Raw genomic sequence first — 17,500 nt, forward strand, 5'->3', positions numbered from 1 at the left:
TACTGAACATTTCTGAACTTCTGGTTACACAAAAACCATGTAAACAAGAAGGTTTAGATAAAATACTTCCAGTGGGGGGCAGTGACAGAGATGTAATAAAATGTTTATTTTCCATTGTGCTCTCTAAGTATTGACCTTTGAGTAAACAGTAGAAAAAAGAAGATAAGGAGGACTTGTGTAGATAATTAGACAGAAAAGATGAGGTCTGCTTTCTCTGCTAGCGCAATCCATTTGATTGGGTTTTGTTTTCCATTAGCAGTAACAGTTATTTCATATACATAATTATATCTAAAGGTGCAATTTCCCATACATTTTAAAATGTGTACCTGGTATAACAAGTCATTGTAAAACACATTGAGGAACCAATGTTTCAGTACACTGTCCCTTTAAAGGGACAGTTCACCCAAAAACTTTCTCCCCTTTAAATTATTCCCAATGATCCTTTTTACCTGCTAGAGTGTATTAAATTGGTTGCAAGTAGCTCCTTTACTCATATTTCAGCATTTTAAATAGCTGATTTAGCTTGTAGTTTCCCAACCTATACTGAAAGTTTTGATACTTGCGTATATGCTATTGACAAGCCTAAGTAAACACAGCCAGCAGAAGAGATTACACCCTCAGTGGGGGGCATGATAGGTAAGTAATAAAATTATAATTTTCCATTGTTCTCTCTATGTATTGAGCTTTGGTGTTCCAGACAAATATAAGATAAGGAAGCAAGTCTGTGTACATGAAAGTGATAACATAATGAGATCTGATATTACCTGAAGCTCAACCCATTGTAATAGGCTGTGGTTTCAAAGCACAAAGCCAGCTACTTCAGATACACAAATAAACCCGAAAATGCAATTTCTCAAATATTTTATACTCTGCAGTTGGTATAACAAGTCATTTAAAATACATGTATGGAAAAACAATTTTACAGTGTACTGTCCCTTTAAGGCAGTCTTATAGTGTGATATATAGTGAGAAGTGTAATCACTTTATCACTAGTTTCTGTGTATAGAAGAGAGATAGAGGTTCTAAAATACATACATTTGTATCTATATGTATCCCTATAATAACAGTTTGTATACATACATATATATCTCTATAATAAGTGTGTATGAATACATAAATATGTATCTATATGTATCTATGCAATAATGTGTATATAAATGCATAAATATGTATCTCTATAATAACAGTGTGTATACATACATACATAATTATCTATCTCTATAATAATAATAGTGTGTATAAATACATACATGTGTAACTACTGTATCTCTATAATAATAACAGTGTGTATAAATACATACATATGTAACTATCTCTATAATAATAACAGTGTGTATAAATACATACATATGTAACTATCTCTATAATAATAACAGTGTGTATAAATACATACATATGTAACTATCTCTATAATAAAAACAGTGTGTATAAATACATACATATGTAACTATCTCTATAATAATAACAGTGTGTATAAATACATACATATGTAACTATCTCTATAATAATAACAGTGTGTATAAATACATACATATGTAACTATCTCTATAATAATAACAGTGTGTATAAATACATACATATGTAGCTATCTCTATAATAATAACAGTGTGTATAAATACATACATATGTAACTATCTCTATAATAATAACAGTGTGTATAAATACATACATATGTAACTATCTCTATAATAATAACAGTGTGTATAAATACATACATATGTAACTATCTCTATAATAATAACAGTGTGTATAAATACATACATATGTAACTATCTCTATAATAATGACAGTGTGTATAAATACATACATATGTAACTATCTCTATAATAATTACAACAGTGTATATAAATACATACATATGTAACTATCTCGTTAATAATAACAGTGTGTATAAATACATACATATGTAACTATCTCTATAATAATAACAGTGTGTATAAATACATACATATGTAACTATCTCTATAATAATAACTGTGTATAAATACATACATATGTAACTATCTCTATAATAATAACAGTGTGTATAAATACATATGTAACTATCTCTATAATAATAACAGTGTGTATAAATACATACATATGTAACTATCTCTATAATAATAACAGTGTGTATAAATACATACATATGTAACTATCTCTATAATAATAGTGTGTATAAATACATACATGTGTAACTACTGTATCTTTATAATAATAACAGTGTGTATAAATACATACATATGTAACTATCTTTATAATAATAAGTGTATATAAATACATACATATGTAACTATTTATACACACTGTTATTATTATAGAGATAGTTACATATGTATGTATTTATACACACTGTTATTATTATAGAGAGTTACATATGTATGTATTTATACACACTGTTCTTATTATAGAGATAGTAACATATGTATGTATTTATACACACTATTATTTTATATATACATATGTATGTATTTATAAACACTATTATTATATAGATACATATGTATGTATTTATACACACTATTATTATTATAGCGATAGATATGTATGTATTTATACACACTGTTATTATTATAGAGATACAGTAGTTACACATGTATGTATTTATACACACTGTTGTTATAGAGATAGATATGTATGTATTTATACACACTGTTATTATTATAGAGATACATACATATCTATATCTATAATAATAACAGTATGTATATAAATACATACATCTGTAACTATCTCTATAATAATAACAGTGTGTATAAATACATACATGTGTAACTACTGTATCTCTATAATAATAACAGTGTGTATAAATACATACATATCTACTCTATAATAATAATAGTGTGTATAAATACATACATATGTATCTATATAATAATAGTGTGTATAAATACATACATATGTATCTATAAAATAATAGTGTGTATAAATACATACATATGTATCTATATAATAATAGTGTGTATAAATACATACATATGTATCTATATAATAATATTGGGTATAAAACATAATTTATGTAAGAACTTACCTGATAAATTCATTTCTTTCATATTAGCAAGAGTCCATGAGCTAGTGACGTATGGGATATACATTCCTACCAGCAGGGGCAAAGTTTCCCAAATCTCAAAATGCCTATAAATACACCCCTCACCACACCCACAATTCAGTTTAACGAATAGCCAAGAAGGGGGGTGATAAGAAAGGAGCGAAAGCATCAAAATAAGGAATTGGAATAATTGTGCTTTATACAAAAAAATCATAACCACCACAAAAAGGGTGGGTCTCATGGACTCTTGCTAATATGAAAGAAATGAATTTATCAGGTAAGTTCTTACATAAATTATGTTTTCTTTCATGTAATTAGCAAGAGTCCATGAGCTAGTGACATATGGGATAGCAGATACCCAAGATGTGGAACTTCCACGCAAGAGTCACTAGAGAGGGAGGGATAAAATAAAGACAGCCAATTCCGCTGAAAAAATAATCCACAACCCAAATCAAAAGTTTTAATCCAAATAACGAAAAAAAATGAAATCATAAGCAGAAGAATCAAACTGAAACAGCTGCCTGAAGTACTTTTCTACCAAAAACTGCTTCAGAAGAAGAGAAAACATCAAAATGGTAGAATTTAGTAAAAGTATGCAAAGAAGACCAAGTTGCTGCTTTGCATATCTGATCAACAGAAGCTTCATTCCTAAAAGCCCAGGAAGTAGAAACTGACCTAGTAGAATGAGCCGTAATCCTTTGAGGCGGGGACTTCCCCGACTCCACATAAGCATGATGAATCAAAGACTTTAACCAAGATGCCAAAGAAATGGCAGAAGCTTTCTGACCTTTCCTGGAACCAGAAAAGATAACAAATAGACTAGAAGTTTTTCTAAAATCTTTAGTAGCTTCAACATAATATTTCAAAAGCTCTTACTACATCCAAAGAATGTAAAGATCTCTCCTTTGAATTCTTAGGATTAGGGCACAATGAAGGGACAATAATTTCTCTACTAATGTTGTTAGAATTCACAACCTTAGGTAAAAATTGAAATGAAGTCCGCAACACCGCCTTATCCTGATGAAAAATCAGAAAAGGAGATTCACAAGAAAGAGCAGATAACTCAGAAACTCTTCTAGCGGAAGAGATGGCCAAAAGGAACAAAACTTTCCAAGAAAGTAATTTAATATCCAGAGAATGCACAGGTTCAAACGGAGGAGCCTGTAAAGCCCTCAGAACCAAATTAAGACTCCAAGGAGGAGAGATTGACTTAATGACAGGCTTGATACGAACCAAAGCCTGCACAAAACAATGAATATCAGGAAGATTAGCAATCTTTCTGTGAAAAAGAACAGAAAGAGCAGAGATTTGTCCTTTCAAAGAACTTACAGATAAACCTTTATCCAAACCATCCTGAAGAAACTGTAAAATTCTAGGAATTCTAAAAGAATGCCAGGAGAACTTATGAGAAGAACACCAAGAAATGTAAGTCTTCCAGACTCGATAATAAATCTTCCTAGACACAGATTTACGAGCCTGTAACATAGTATTAATTACTGAGTCAGAGAAACCTCTATGACTAAGAATCAAGCGTTCAATTTCCATACCTTCAAATTTAATGATTTGAGATCCTGATGGAAAAATGGGCCTTGAGATAGAAGGTCTGGTCTTAACGGAAGTGTCCAAGGTTGGCAACTGGCCATCCGAATGAGATCCGCATACCAAAACCTGTGAGGCCATGCTGGAGCTACCAGCAGTACAAACGAACGTTCCATTAGAATTTTGGAAATCACTTTTGGAAGAAGAACTAGAGGCGGAAAGATATAGGCAGGATGATAATTCCAAGGAAGCAACAACGCGTCCACTGCTTCCGCCTGAGGATCCCTGGATCTGGACAGATACCTGGGAAGTTTCTTGTTTAGATGAGAGGCCATCAGATCTATTTCTGGAAGTCCCCAGATTTGAACAATCTGAAGAAATACCTCTGGGTGAAGAGCCCATTCGCCTGGATATAACGTCTGGCGACTGAGATAATCCGCTTCCCAATTGTCTATACCTGGGATGTGAACCGCAGAAATTAGACAGGAGCTGGATTCCGCCCATACAAGTATCCAAGATACTTCTTTCATAGCTTGAGGACTGTGAGTCCCACCTTGATGATTGACATACGCCACGGTTGTGACATTGTCCGTCTGAAAACAAATAAACGACTCTCTCTTCAGAAGAGGCCAGAACTGAAGAGCTCTGAAAATCGCACGGAGTTCCAAAATGTTGATTGGTAATCTCACCTCCTGAGATTCCCAAACCCCCTGCGCTGTCAGAGATCCCCATACAGCTCCCCAACCTGAAAGACTTGCATCTGTTGAGATCACAGTCCAAGTTGGGCGAACAAAAGAGGCCCCTTGAATTAAACGATGGTGGTCCAACCACCAAGTCAGAGAAGACCGAACATTGGGATTTAAGGATATTATTTGTGATATCCTTGTATAATCCCTGCACCACTGGTTCAGCATACAAAGCTGAAGAGGTCTCATGTGAAAACGAGCAAAGGGGATCGTGTCCGATGCAGCAGTCATGAGACCTAGAATTTCCATGCAAAAAGCTACCGAAGGGAATGATTGAGACTGAAGAGTTTGACAAGCTGATACCAACTTCAGACGTCTCTTTTCTGTTAGAGACAAAGTCATGGACACTGAATCTATTTGAAAGCCCAAAAAGGTTACCTTTGTCTGAGGAATCAAAGAACTCTTTGGTAAATTGATCCTCCAACCATGTTTTTGAAGAAACAACACAAGTTGATTCGTATGAGATTCTGCAGAATGTAAAGACTGAGCAAGTACCAAGATATCGTCCAAATAAGGAAATACCGCAATACCCTGTTCTCTGATTACAGAGGGAAGGGCACCGAGAACCTTTGAAAAGATCCTTGGAGCTGTTGCTAGGCCAAACGGAAGGGCAACAAACTGGTAATGCTTGTCTAGAAAAGAGAATCTCAGAAACTGAAAGTGATCTGGATGAATCGGAATATGAAGATATGCATCCTGTAAATCTATTGTGGACATATAATGCCCTTGCTGAACAAAAGGCAGAATAGTCCTTATAGTCACCATTTTGAATGTTGGAATTCTTACATAACGATTCAATATTTTTAGATCCAGAACTGGTCTGAAGGAATTCTCCTTCTTTGGTACAATGAATAGATTTGAGTAAAACCCCGGACCCCGTTCCAGAACTGGAACTGGTACAATTACCCCAGCCAACTCTAGATCTGAAACACATTTCAGAAATGCCTGAGCCTTCACTGGGTTTACTGGAATGCGAGAGAGAAAAAAATCTTCTAACAGGAGCTCTTATCTTCAAACCTTTTCTGTATCCTTGAGAAACAATGTTCTGAATCCAAAGACTGTGAATCGAATTGATCCAAATATCTTTGAAAAATCGTAACCTGCCCCCTACCAGCTGTGCTGGAATGAGGGCCGCACCTTCATGCGGATTTAGGAGCTGGTTTTGACTTTCTGAAAGGCTTGGATTTATTCCAGACTGGAGAAGGTTTCCAAACGGAAACCGTTCCTTTAGGGGAAGGGTCAGGCTTCTGTTCTTTATTCTGACGAAAGGAACGAAAACGATTAGCAGCCCTGTATTTACCTTTAGATTTTTTGTCTTGAGGCAAAAAGGTTCCTTTCCCCCCAGTAACAGTTGAAATAATAGAATCCAACTGTGAACCAAATAATTTATTACCTTGGAAAGAAAGAGAAAGCAAAGTTGACTTAGAGGTCATATCTGCATTCCAAGATTTAAGCCATAAAGCTCTTCTAGCTAAGATAGCTAAAGACATATACCTGACATCAATTCTAATGATATCAAAAATGGCATCACAAATAAAGTTATTAGCATGTTGAAGACGTTTAACAATGCTATAAGCATTATGGTCTGACACTTGTTGCGCTAAAGCCTCCAACCAGAAAGTTGAAGCTGCAGCAACATCAGCCAAAGAAATATCAGGTCTAAGAAGATTACCTTAACATAAATAAGCTCTCCTTAGAAAGGATTCAATCTTCCTGTCTAAAGGATCCTTAAATGAAGTACTATCCACCGTAGGAATAGTAGTACGCTTAGCAAGAGTAGAAATAGCCCCATCAACTTTAGGGATTTTATCCCAAAACTCTAATCTATCAGATGGCACAGGGTACAATTTCCTAAACCTTTGAGAAGGAGTAAATGAAGTACCCAGACTATTCCATTCCCTAGAAATTACTTCTGAAATAGCATCAGGAACTGGAAAAACTTCAGGAATAACTACATGAGGTTTGAAAACCGAATTTAAACGCTTAGTAGATTTAGTATCAAGAGGACTAGATTCCTCCATATCCAATGCAATTAACACTTCTTTAAGTAAAGAACGAACAAACTGCATCTTAAATAAATATGAAGATTTATCAGTGTCAATATCTGAGGCAGAATCTTCTGAACCAGATAGATCCTCCTCAGAAACAGATAAGTCAGAATGATGACGGTCACTTAAAAATTCATCTGAAATATGAGAAGTTTTAAAAGACCTTTTATGTTTACTGGAAGGAGGAATAACAGACAGAGCCTTCCTAATAGATTTAGAAACAAATTCTTTCACATTAACAGGGACATCCTGAACATTAGATGTTGAAGGAACAACAACAGGTAATGGATTATTACTAATGGAAATACAATCTGCATTAGAAAGTTTATCATGACAGTTATCACAAATAACAGCTGGAGGAACAGTTACCAAAAGTTTACAACAGATGCACTTAACTTTGGTAGAACCAGCATCAGGCAGCGTCTTTCCAGAAGTAGATTCTGATCCAGGGTCATGTTGAGACATCTTGCAATATGTAATAGAAAAAACAACATATAAAGCAAAATTATCAAATTCCTTAAATGACAGTTTCAGGAATGGGAAAAAATGCCAAATGAACAAGCCTCTAGCAACCAGAAGCAATGAAAAATGAGACTGAAATAATGTGAAAAAAAGGTGGAGACAAGAATGACGCCCACATTTTTTGGCGCCAAGAATGACGCCCACATTATTGGCACCAAGTACAACGCCTATATTTTTTGGCGCCAAGTATGACGCCACATTCTGTGACGCCGAAAAAAACGACGCCCACAATTTTGGCGCAAAAAACGTCTGAACGTCAAATATGACGCAACCATACGCAAACTTCCGGCATCAATTAGGGCGCCGGAAATGACAAAATTTTTGCGCCAAAAAAGTCAGCGCCAAAAATGACGCAATAAATTGAAGCATTTTCAGCCCCCGTGAGCCTAACAGCCCACAGGGAAAAAAAGTCAATTGAAAAAAAATTTTAAGGTAAGAAAAAAATATTTCATATGCATTATCCCAAATAATGAAACTGACTGTCTGAAATAAGGAATACTGATTATCCTGAATCAAGGCAAATATAAGTTTAAACACATATATTTAGAACTTTACATATAAAGTGCCCAACCATAGCTTAGAGTGTCATAAAAAATAAGACTTACTTACCCTAAGACACTCATCTACATATAGTAGACAGCCAAACCAGTACTGAAACGAGAATCAGTAGAGGTAATGGTATATAAGAGTATATCGTCGATCTGAAAAGGGAGGTAAGAGATGAATCTCTATGACCGATAACAGAGAACCTATGAAATAGATCCCGTAGAAGGAGACCATTGACTTCAAATAGGCAATACTCTCTTCACATCCCTCTGACATTCACTGCACTCTGAGAGGAAAACCGGGCTCCAGCCTGCTGCGAAGCGCATATCAACGTAGAATCTAGCACAAACTTACTTCACCACCTCCATGGGAGTCAAAGTTTGTGAAACTGAATTGTGGGTGTGGTGAGGGGTGTATTTATAGGCATTTTGAGGTTTGGGAAACTTTGCCCCTCCTGGTAGGAATGTATATCCCATACGTCACTAGCTCATGGACTCTTGCTAATTACATGAAAGAAATACATACATATGTATCTATATAATAATAGTGTGTATAAATACATACATATGTATCTCTAATAATATCTGTGTATAAATATATACATATGTATCTCTATAATAATATCTGTGCATAAATACATGATTATTTATCTCTATAATAACAGTGTGTATACATAAATATGTATCTATATAATAATAGTGTGTATACATACATAAATATGTATCTATATAATAATAGTGTGTATAAATACATATGTATCTATATAATAATAGTATGTATAAATACATACATATGTATCTATAAATAATAGTGTGTATAAATACATACATATGTATCTATATAATAATAGTGTGTATAAATACATACATATGTATCTATATAATAATAGTGTGTATAAATACATACATATGTATCTATATAATAATAGTGTGTATACATAAATATGTATCTATATGTATCTCTATAATAACAGTGTGTATACATAAATATGTATCTATATAATAAAAGTGTTGTATACATACATAAATATGTATCTCTATAATAACAGTGTGTATACATAAATATGTATCTATATAATAATAGTGTGTATAAATACATACCATGGGATGCAAGGGACAGCAGAGTTAAACTAATCTGTATCAAATTCATTCTGAAAATAAAGGCAACCAGCATTAGGTTCATATTAAGAGACTGATGCAATATAAAGCAAAATGTGTATAATGTAACATAGTAGTAGTAGATGAGGTTGAAAAAAATACAGAAGTGCATCAAGTTCAACCCATACAAATAAGCTCCAGTTGATCTTAAATTAATCCCATTAAAAGGTGACCCATTTAACACAAGCAATCATATCCCTAAATTTTGTTTATAGACAGAAATGTATCCAACCCATTTTTAAATGTATCTAAGGTATTGGCATTCACTACCTCCTTTAGTAATAAGTTCCACAATTGTATTGCTCTTACAGTGAAAAAACGTTTCAGTTGCAGGAGATTAAATCTTTTTTCCTCCAACCCTGAATTATGACCTCTTGTCACAAACAGTTTTCTTGGAATAAAGCTTCTGCCATGTAACAGCAGCAATTCATCATATCTAAAATCATAGTATATTTTTATATTATTCTTTATTCAGTTTTGCAGTCAAATTGTCTCAATCTCTTGACCAGAATGCTCTTCCAATCCCCCCCCCCCCCCTGTATTGCTTTCAATACTGCCATATTACAATTCAGGTAAGCTATGAAACTATGAAAAGATAGTGAAAAAGAAAATTACACAAGTCACCTAAATACAGTAGATTTGCATAAACAACAAGTGCACAATAAAAAGAGAATGCAGTAGCACTTAGTCTGAACTTTGAGCAGTAGATTTTTGTCTGACAAATTTCAAAGTTATGTCTATTTCCACTCCTCCTGTATCATGTGACAGCCATCAGCCAATCACAAATGCATAAAGGGATATTCTGTGAATTCTTGCACATGCTCAGTAGGAGCCGGTGACTCAAAAAGTGTAAATATAAAAAGACTGCACATTTTGTTAATGGAAGTAATTTGGAAAGTTGTTTTAAATTGTTTGCTCTATCTGAATCATGAAAGTTTAATTTTGACTTGAGTGTCCCTTTAAAGCCTTTACAAATAGCTACTTACACTTGTAAGTGCAGGGCGCTACATACATAACTAATTTTGTTACAAACATTCTTGTATACACTGTTGCCATATAGTGCACAAGTGTGCATACTCTTGACCCTTTGAAAAAGAGCTGAGTTTTAAAAAGGATACAAAGAGAAAGAAATCCATTTGATAGAAGTAAACCTTGTCGTAAATGTCCATATTTGAGAGAGACACTCCCTAATACTGAGTTCTGTCCTTCTGAGATAGATATGTGTCACTCTTTTGAGAATTTTTTTGCCCAAAAACCATCCAGACACGCCTACTGATCAGCCAGAAATGACCACAAACCATCCAGAAATGCCTACTGATCAGCCAGACACACCCTCAAAAACCATCCAGACATGCCTACTGATCAGCCAGACATGAACATAAACCATCCAGACATGCCTACTGATCAGCCAGACATGACCACAAACCATCCATACATACCTACTGATCAGCCAGACATGACCACAAACCATCCAGACATACCTACTGATCAGCCAGACATGACCACAAACCATCCAGACATGCCCACTGAACCACCAGACATGCCAACTATCTCACTTACATTCCACCTATGACCCACCCCCTCCATAAATGGCCACACCCACAAAATGGTGACTTCCCCTCAGAAAGCTATGTGTAAATTGTACTCAGTCAAAACTATCTTATCTGATGAGTTGGATAAGAAGTAGGCAAAGAGACAGTAAACACTTTGGGATTATAATATAAAAATGATTGAATATTTATATATTTATAATAAAACAACTGTGCAATATACTTTCATTATCAGTTTTGCCCCATTTTCCTGTAATTTAAGCCAGAAAATTGCAACTTTTACAGACCTTAAAACTCACAGAGTACATAGCAGCTTCACAAGCCTAGCCCTGCCACATAACTGTCCCTTAACTGTAGTGTATTATCTTATCATTTCTGAGTCCAAACAATAGAGATTTTGTAAACACAATGACCATGGCAAGCCCTGTCATCTCCAGACTGGCTCCTCCAAATAAGGAATGTGGTGGGTAGAATTTGACCAAAAAACATAATTTATGTAAGAACTTACCTGATAAATTCATTTCTTTCATATTAGCAAGAGTCCATGAGCTAGTGACGTATGGGATATACATTCCTACCAGGAGGGGCAAAGTTTCCCAAACCTCAAAATGCCTATAAATACACCCCTCACCACACCCACAATTCAGTTTAACGAATAGCCAAGAAGTGGGGTGATAAAAAGTGCGAAAGCATATAAAATAAGGAATTGGAATAATTGTGCTTTATACAAAAATCATAACCACCCCAAAAAAAGGGCGGGCCTCATGGACTCTTGCTAATATGAAAGAAATGAATTTATCAGGTAAGTTCTTACATAAATTATGTTTTCTTTCATGTAATTAGCAAGAGTCCATGAGCTAGTGACGTATGGGATAATGATTACCCAAGATGTGGATCTTTCCACGCAAGAGTCACTAGAGAGGGAGGGATAAAATAAAGACAGCCAATTCCTGCTGAAAATAATCTACACCCAAAATAAAGTTTAATGAAAAACATAAGCAGAAGATTCAAACTGAAACCGCTGCCTGAAGTACTTTTCTACCAAAAACTGCTTCAGAAGAAGAAAATACATCAAAATGGTAGAATTTAGTAAAAGTATGCAAAGAGGACCAAGTTGCTGCTTTGCAAATCTGATCAATCGAAGCTTCATTCCTAAACGCCCAGGAAGTAGAAACTGACCTAGTAGAATGAGCTGTAATCCTTTGAGGCGGAGATTTACCCGACTCAACATAGACAAGATGAATTAAAGATTTCAACCAAGATGCCAAAGAAATGGCAGAAGCTTTCTGGCCTTTTCTAGAACCAGAAAAGATAACAAATAAACTAGAAGTCTTTCGGAAAGACTTAGTAGCTTAAACATAATATTTCAAAGCTCTAACAACATCCAAAGAATGCAATGATTTCTCCTTAGAATTCTTAGGATTAGGACATAATGAAGGAACCACAATTTCCCTACTAATGTTGTTAGAATTCACAACTTTAGGTAAAAATTCAAAAGAAGTTCGCAACACTGCCTTATCCTGAAGAAAAATCAGAAAAGGAGACTCACAAGAAAGAGCAGATAATTCAGAAACTCTTCTGGCAGAAGAGATTGCCAAAAGGAACAAAACTTTCCAAGAAAGTAATTTAATGTCCAATGAATGCATAGGTTCAAACAGAGGAGCTTGAAGAGCCCCCAGAACCAAATTCAAACTCCAAGGAGGAGAAATTGACTTAATGACAGGTTTTATACGAACCAAAGCTTGTACAAAACAATGAATATCAGGAAGATTAGCAATCTTTCTGTGAAAAAGAACAGAAAGAGCAGAGATTTGTCCTTTCAAAGAACTTGCGGATAAACCTTTATCTAAACCATCCTGAAGAAACTGTAAAATTCTCGGAATTCTAAAAAAATGCCAAGAAAAAAGATGAGAAAGACACCAAGAAATATAAGTCTTCCAGACTCTATAATATCTCTCTCTGGATACAGATTTACGAGCCTGTAACATAGTATTAATCACAGAGTCAGAGAAACCTCTTTGACCAAGAATCAAGCGTTCAATCTCCATACCTTTAAATTTAAGGATTTGAGATCCTGATGGAAAAAAGGACCTTGCGACAGAAGGTCTGGTCGTAGCGGAAGAGTCCACGGATGGCAAGAGGCCATCCGGACAAGATCCGCATACCAAAACCTGTGAGGCCATGCCGGAGCTACCAGCAGAACAAACGAGCATTCCTTCAGAATCTTGGAGATTACTCTTGGAAGAAGAACTAGAGGCGGAAAGATATAAGCAGGATGATACTTCCAAGGAAGTGATAATGCATCCACTGCTTCCGCCTGAGGATCCCGGGATCTGGACAGATACCTGGGAAGTTTCTTGTTTAGATGAGACGCCATCAGATCTATTTCTGGAAGCTCCCACATTTGAACAATCTGAAGAAATACCTCTGGGTGAAGAGACCATTCGCCCGGATGCAACGTTTGGCGACTGAGATAATCCGCTTCCCAATTGTCTATACCTGGGATATGAACCGCAGAGATTAGACAGGAGCTGGATTCCGCCCCAAACCAGAATTCGAGATACTTCTTTCATAGCCAGAGGACTGTGAGTCCCTCCTTGATGATTGATGTATGCCACAGTAGTGACATTGTCTGTCTGAAAACAAATGAACGATTCTCTCTTCAGAAGAGGCCAAGACTGAAGAGCTCTGAAAATTGCACGGAGTTCCAAAATATTGATCGGTAATCTCACCTCCTGAGATTCCCAAACTCCTTGTGCCGTCAGAGATCCCCACACAGCTCCCCAACCTGTGAGACTTGCATCTGTTGAAATTACAGTCCAGGTCGGAAGCACAAAAGAAGCCCCCTGAATTAAACGATGGTGATCTGTCCACCACGTTAGAGAGTGTCGTACAATCGGTTTTAAAGATATTAATTGAGATATCTTTGTGTAATCCTTGCACCATTGATTCAGCATACAGAGCTGAAGAGGTCGCATGTGAAAACGAGCAAAGGGGATCGCGTCCGATGCAGCAGTCATAAGACCTAGAATTTCCATGCATAAGGCTACCGAAGGGAATGATTGTGACTGAAGGTTTCGACAAGCTGAAATCAATTTTAGACGTCTCTTGTCTGTTAAAGACAGAGTCATGGACACTGAATCTATCTGGAAACCCAGAAAGGTTACCCTTGTCTGAGGAATCAATGAACTTTTTGGTGAATTGATCCTCCAACCATGATCTTGAAGAAACAACACAAGTCGATTCGTATGAGATTCTGCTAAATGTAAAGACTGAGCAAGTACCAAGATATCGTCCAAATAAGGAAATACCACAATACCCTGTTCTCTGATTACAGACAGAAGGGCACCGAGAACCTTTGTAAAAATTCTTGGAGCTGTAGCTAGGCCAAACGGCAGAGCCACAAACTGGTAATGCTTGTCCAGAAAAGAGAATCTCAGGAACTGATAATGATCTGGATGAATCGGTATATGCAGATATGCATCCTGTAAATCTATTGTGGACATAAAATACCCTTGCTGAACAAAAGGCAAGATAGTCCTTACAGTTACCATTTTGAACGTTGGTATCCTTACATAACGATTCAATATTTTTAGATCCAGAACTGGTCTGAAGGAATTCTCCTTCTTTGGTACAATGAAGAGATTTAAATAAAACCCCATCCCCTGTTCCAGAACTGGAACTGGCATAATTACTCCAGCCAACTCTAGATCTGAAACACAATTCAGAAATGCTTGAGCTTTCACTGGATTTACTGGGACACGGGAAAGAAAAAATCTCTTTGCAGGAGGTCTCATCTTGAAACCAATTCTGTACCCTTCTGAAACAATGTTCTGAATCCAAAGATTGTGAACAGAATTGATCCAAATTTCTTTGAAAAAACGTAACCTGCCCCCTACCAGCTGAGCTGGAATGAGGGCCGCACCTTCATGTGGACTTAGAAGCAGGCTTTGCCTTTCTAGAAGGCTTGGATTTATTCCAGACTGGAGATGGTTTCCAAACTGAAACTGCTCCTGAGGATGAAGGATCAGGCTTTTGTTCTTTGTTGAAACGAAAGGAACGAAAACGATTATTAGCCCTGTTTTTACCCTTAGATTTTTTATCCTGTGGTAAAAAAGTTCCTTTCCCACCAGTAACAGTTGAGATAATGGAATCCAACTGAGAACCAAATAATTTGTTAACCTGGAAAGAAATGGAAAGTAGAGTTGATTTAGAAGCCATATCAGCATTCCAAGTTTTAAGCCATAAAGCTCTTCTAGCTAAAATAGCTAGAGACATAAACCTGACATCAACTCTGATAATATCAAAAATGGCATCACAGATAAAATTATTAGCATGCTGAAGAAGAATAATAATATTATGAGAATCATGATCTGTTACTTGTTGTGCTAAAGTCTCCAACCAAAAAGTTGAAGCTACAGCAACATCAGCCAAAGATATAGCAGGTCTAAGAAGATTACCTGAACACAGATAAGCTTTTCTTAGAAAGGATTCAATTTTCCTATCTAAAGGATCTTTAAACGAAGTACCATCTGACGTAGGAATAGTAGTACGTTTAGCAAGGGTAGAAATAGCCCCATCGACTTTAGGGATTTTGTCCCAAAATTCTAATCTGTCAGATGGCACAGGATATAATTGCTTAAAACGTTTAGAAGGAGTAAATGAATTACCCAATTTATCCCATTCTCTGGAAATTACTTCAGAAATAGCATTAGGAACAGGAAAAACTTCTGGAATAACCACAGGAGATTTAAATACCTTATCTAAACGTTTAGAATTAGTATCAAGAGGACCAGAATCCTCTATTTCTAAAGCAATTAGTACTTCTTTAAGTAAAGAACGAATAAATTCCATTTTAAATAAATATGAAGATTTATCAGCATCAATCTCTGAGACAGAATCTTCTGAACCAGAAGAGTCATCAGAATCAGAATGATGATGTTCATTTAAAAATTCTTCTGTAGAGAGAGAAGTTTTAAAAGATTTTTTATGTTTACTAGAAGGAGAAATAACAGACATAGCCTTCTTGATGGATTCAGAAACAAAATCTCTTATGTTATCAGGAACATTCTGCACCTTAGATGTTGAGGGAACTGCAACAGGCAATGGTACATTACTAAAGGAAATATTATCTGCTTTAACAAGTTTGTCATGACAATTAATACAAACAACAGCCGGAGGAATAGCTACCAAAAGTTTACAGCAGATACACTTAGCTTTGGTAGTTCCAGCACTAGACAGCGATTTTCCTGAAGTATCTTCTGACTCAGATGCAACGTGAGACATCTTGCAATATGTAAGAGAAAAAACAACAACATATAAAGCAAAATTGATCAAATTCCTTAAATGACAGTTTCAGGAATGGGAAAAAATGCCAATAAACAAGCTTCTAGTAACCAGAAGCAAAGAAAAAATGAGACTGAAATAATGTGGAGACAAAAGCGACGCCCATATTTTTTGGCGCCAAATAATACGCCCACATTGTTTGGCGCCTAAATGCTTTTTGGCGCCAAAAATGACGCCACATCCGGAACGCCGACATTTTTGGCGCAAAAGGACGTCAAAAAATGACGCAACTTCCGGCGACACGTATGACGCCGGAAACAGAAAATATTTTTTGCGCCAAAAAAGTCCGCGCCAAGAATGACGCAATAAAATGAAGCATTTTCAGCCCCCGCGAGCCTAACAGCCCACAGGGAAAAAAAGTCAAATTTTTAAGGTAAGAAAAAATGATTGATTCAAATGCATTATCCCAAATATGAAACTGACTGTCTGAAAATAAGGAATGTTGAACATTCTGAGTCAAGGCAAATAAATGTTTGAATACATATATTTAGAACTTTATAAATAAAGTGCCCAACCATAGCTTAGAGTGTCACAGAAAATAAGATTTACTTACCCCAGGACACTCATCTACATGTTTGTAGAAAGCCAAACCAGTACTGAAACGAAAATCAGCAGAGGTAATGGTATATAAATAAGAGTATATTGTCGATCTGAAAAGGGAGGTAAGAGATGAATCTCTACGACCGATAACAGAGAACCTATGAAATAGACCCCGTAGAAGGAGATCACTGCATTCAAATAGGCAATACTCTCCTCACATCCCTCTGACATTCACTGCACGCTGAGAGGAAAACCGGGCTCCAACTTGCTGCGGAGCGCATATCAACGTAGCACAAACTTACTTCACCACCTCCATAGGAGGCAAAGTTTGTAAAAACTGAATTGTGGGTGTGGTGAGGGGTGTATTTATAGGCATTTTGAGGTTTGGGAAACTTTGCCCCTCCTGGTAGGAATGTATATCCCATACGTCACTAGCTCATGGACTCTTGCTAATTACATGAAAGAAATTGCTGCAAAT

The 17,500-nt window shown here is 35.9% G+C and overlaps 1 protein-coding gene across 1 annotated transcript in view; it reads right to left on the reverse strand.

Moving 5' to 3' along the window:
* The window catches only part of VWA2 (von Willebrand factor A domain containing 2), a 113,608-nt gene that overhangs the window by 63,332 nt on the left and 32,776 nt on the right, over window positions 1-17,500 (reverse strand). Inside the window, exon 2 of the mRNA XM_053692694.1 lies at window positions 9,530-9,579. Within this exon, the coding sequence (XP_053548669.1) occupies window positions 9,530-9,578 (49 nt within the window). The 5' untranslated portion in view covers window position 9,579. The remainder of the gene's footprint in view (window positions 1-9,529; window positions 9,580-17,500) is intronic.

The sequence above is a fragment of the Bombina bombina genome, chromosome 9, assembly GCF_027579735.1.
Source record: "Bombina bombina isolate aBomBom1 chromosome 9, aBomBom1.pri, whole genome shotgun sequence".
Classification (NCBI taxonomy): domain Eukaryota; kingdom Metazoa; phylum Chordata; class Amphibia; order Anura; family Bombinatoridae; genus Bombina; species Bombina bombina.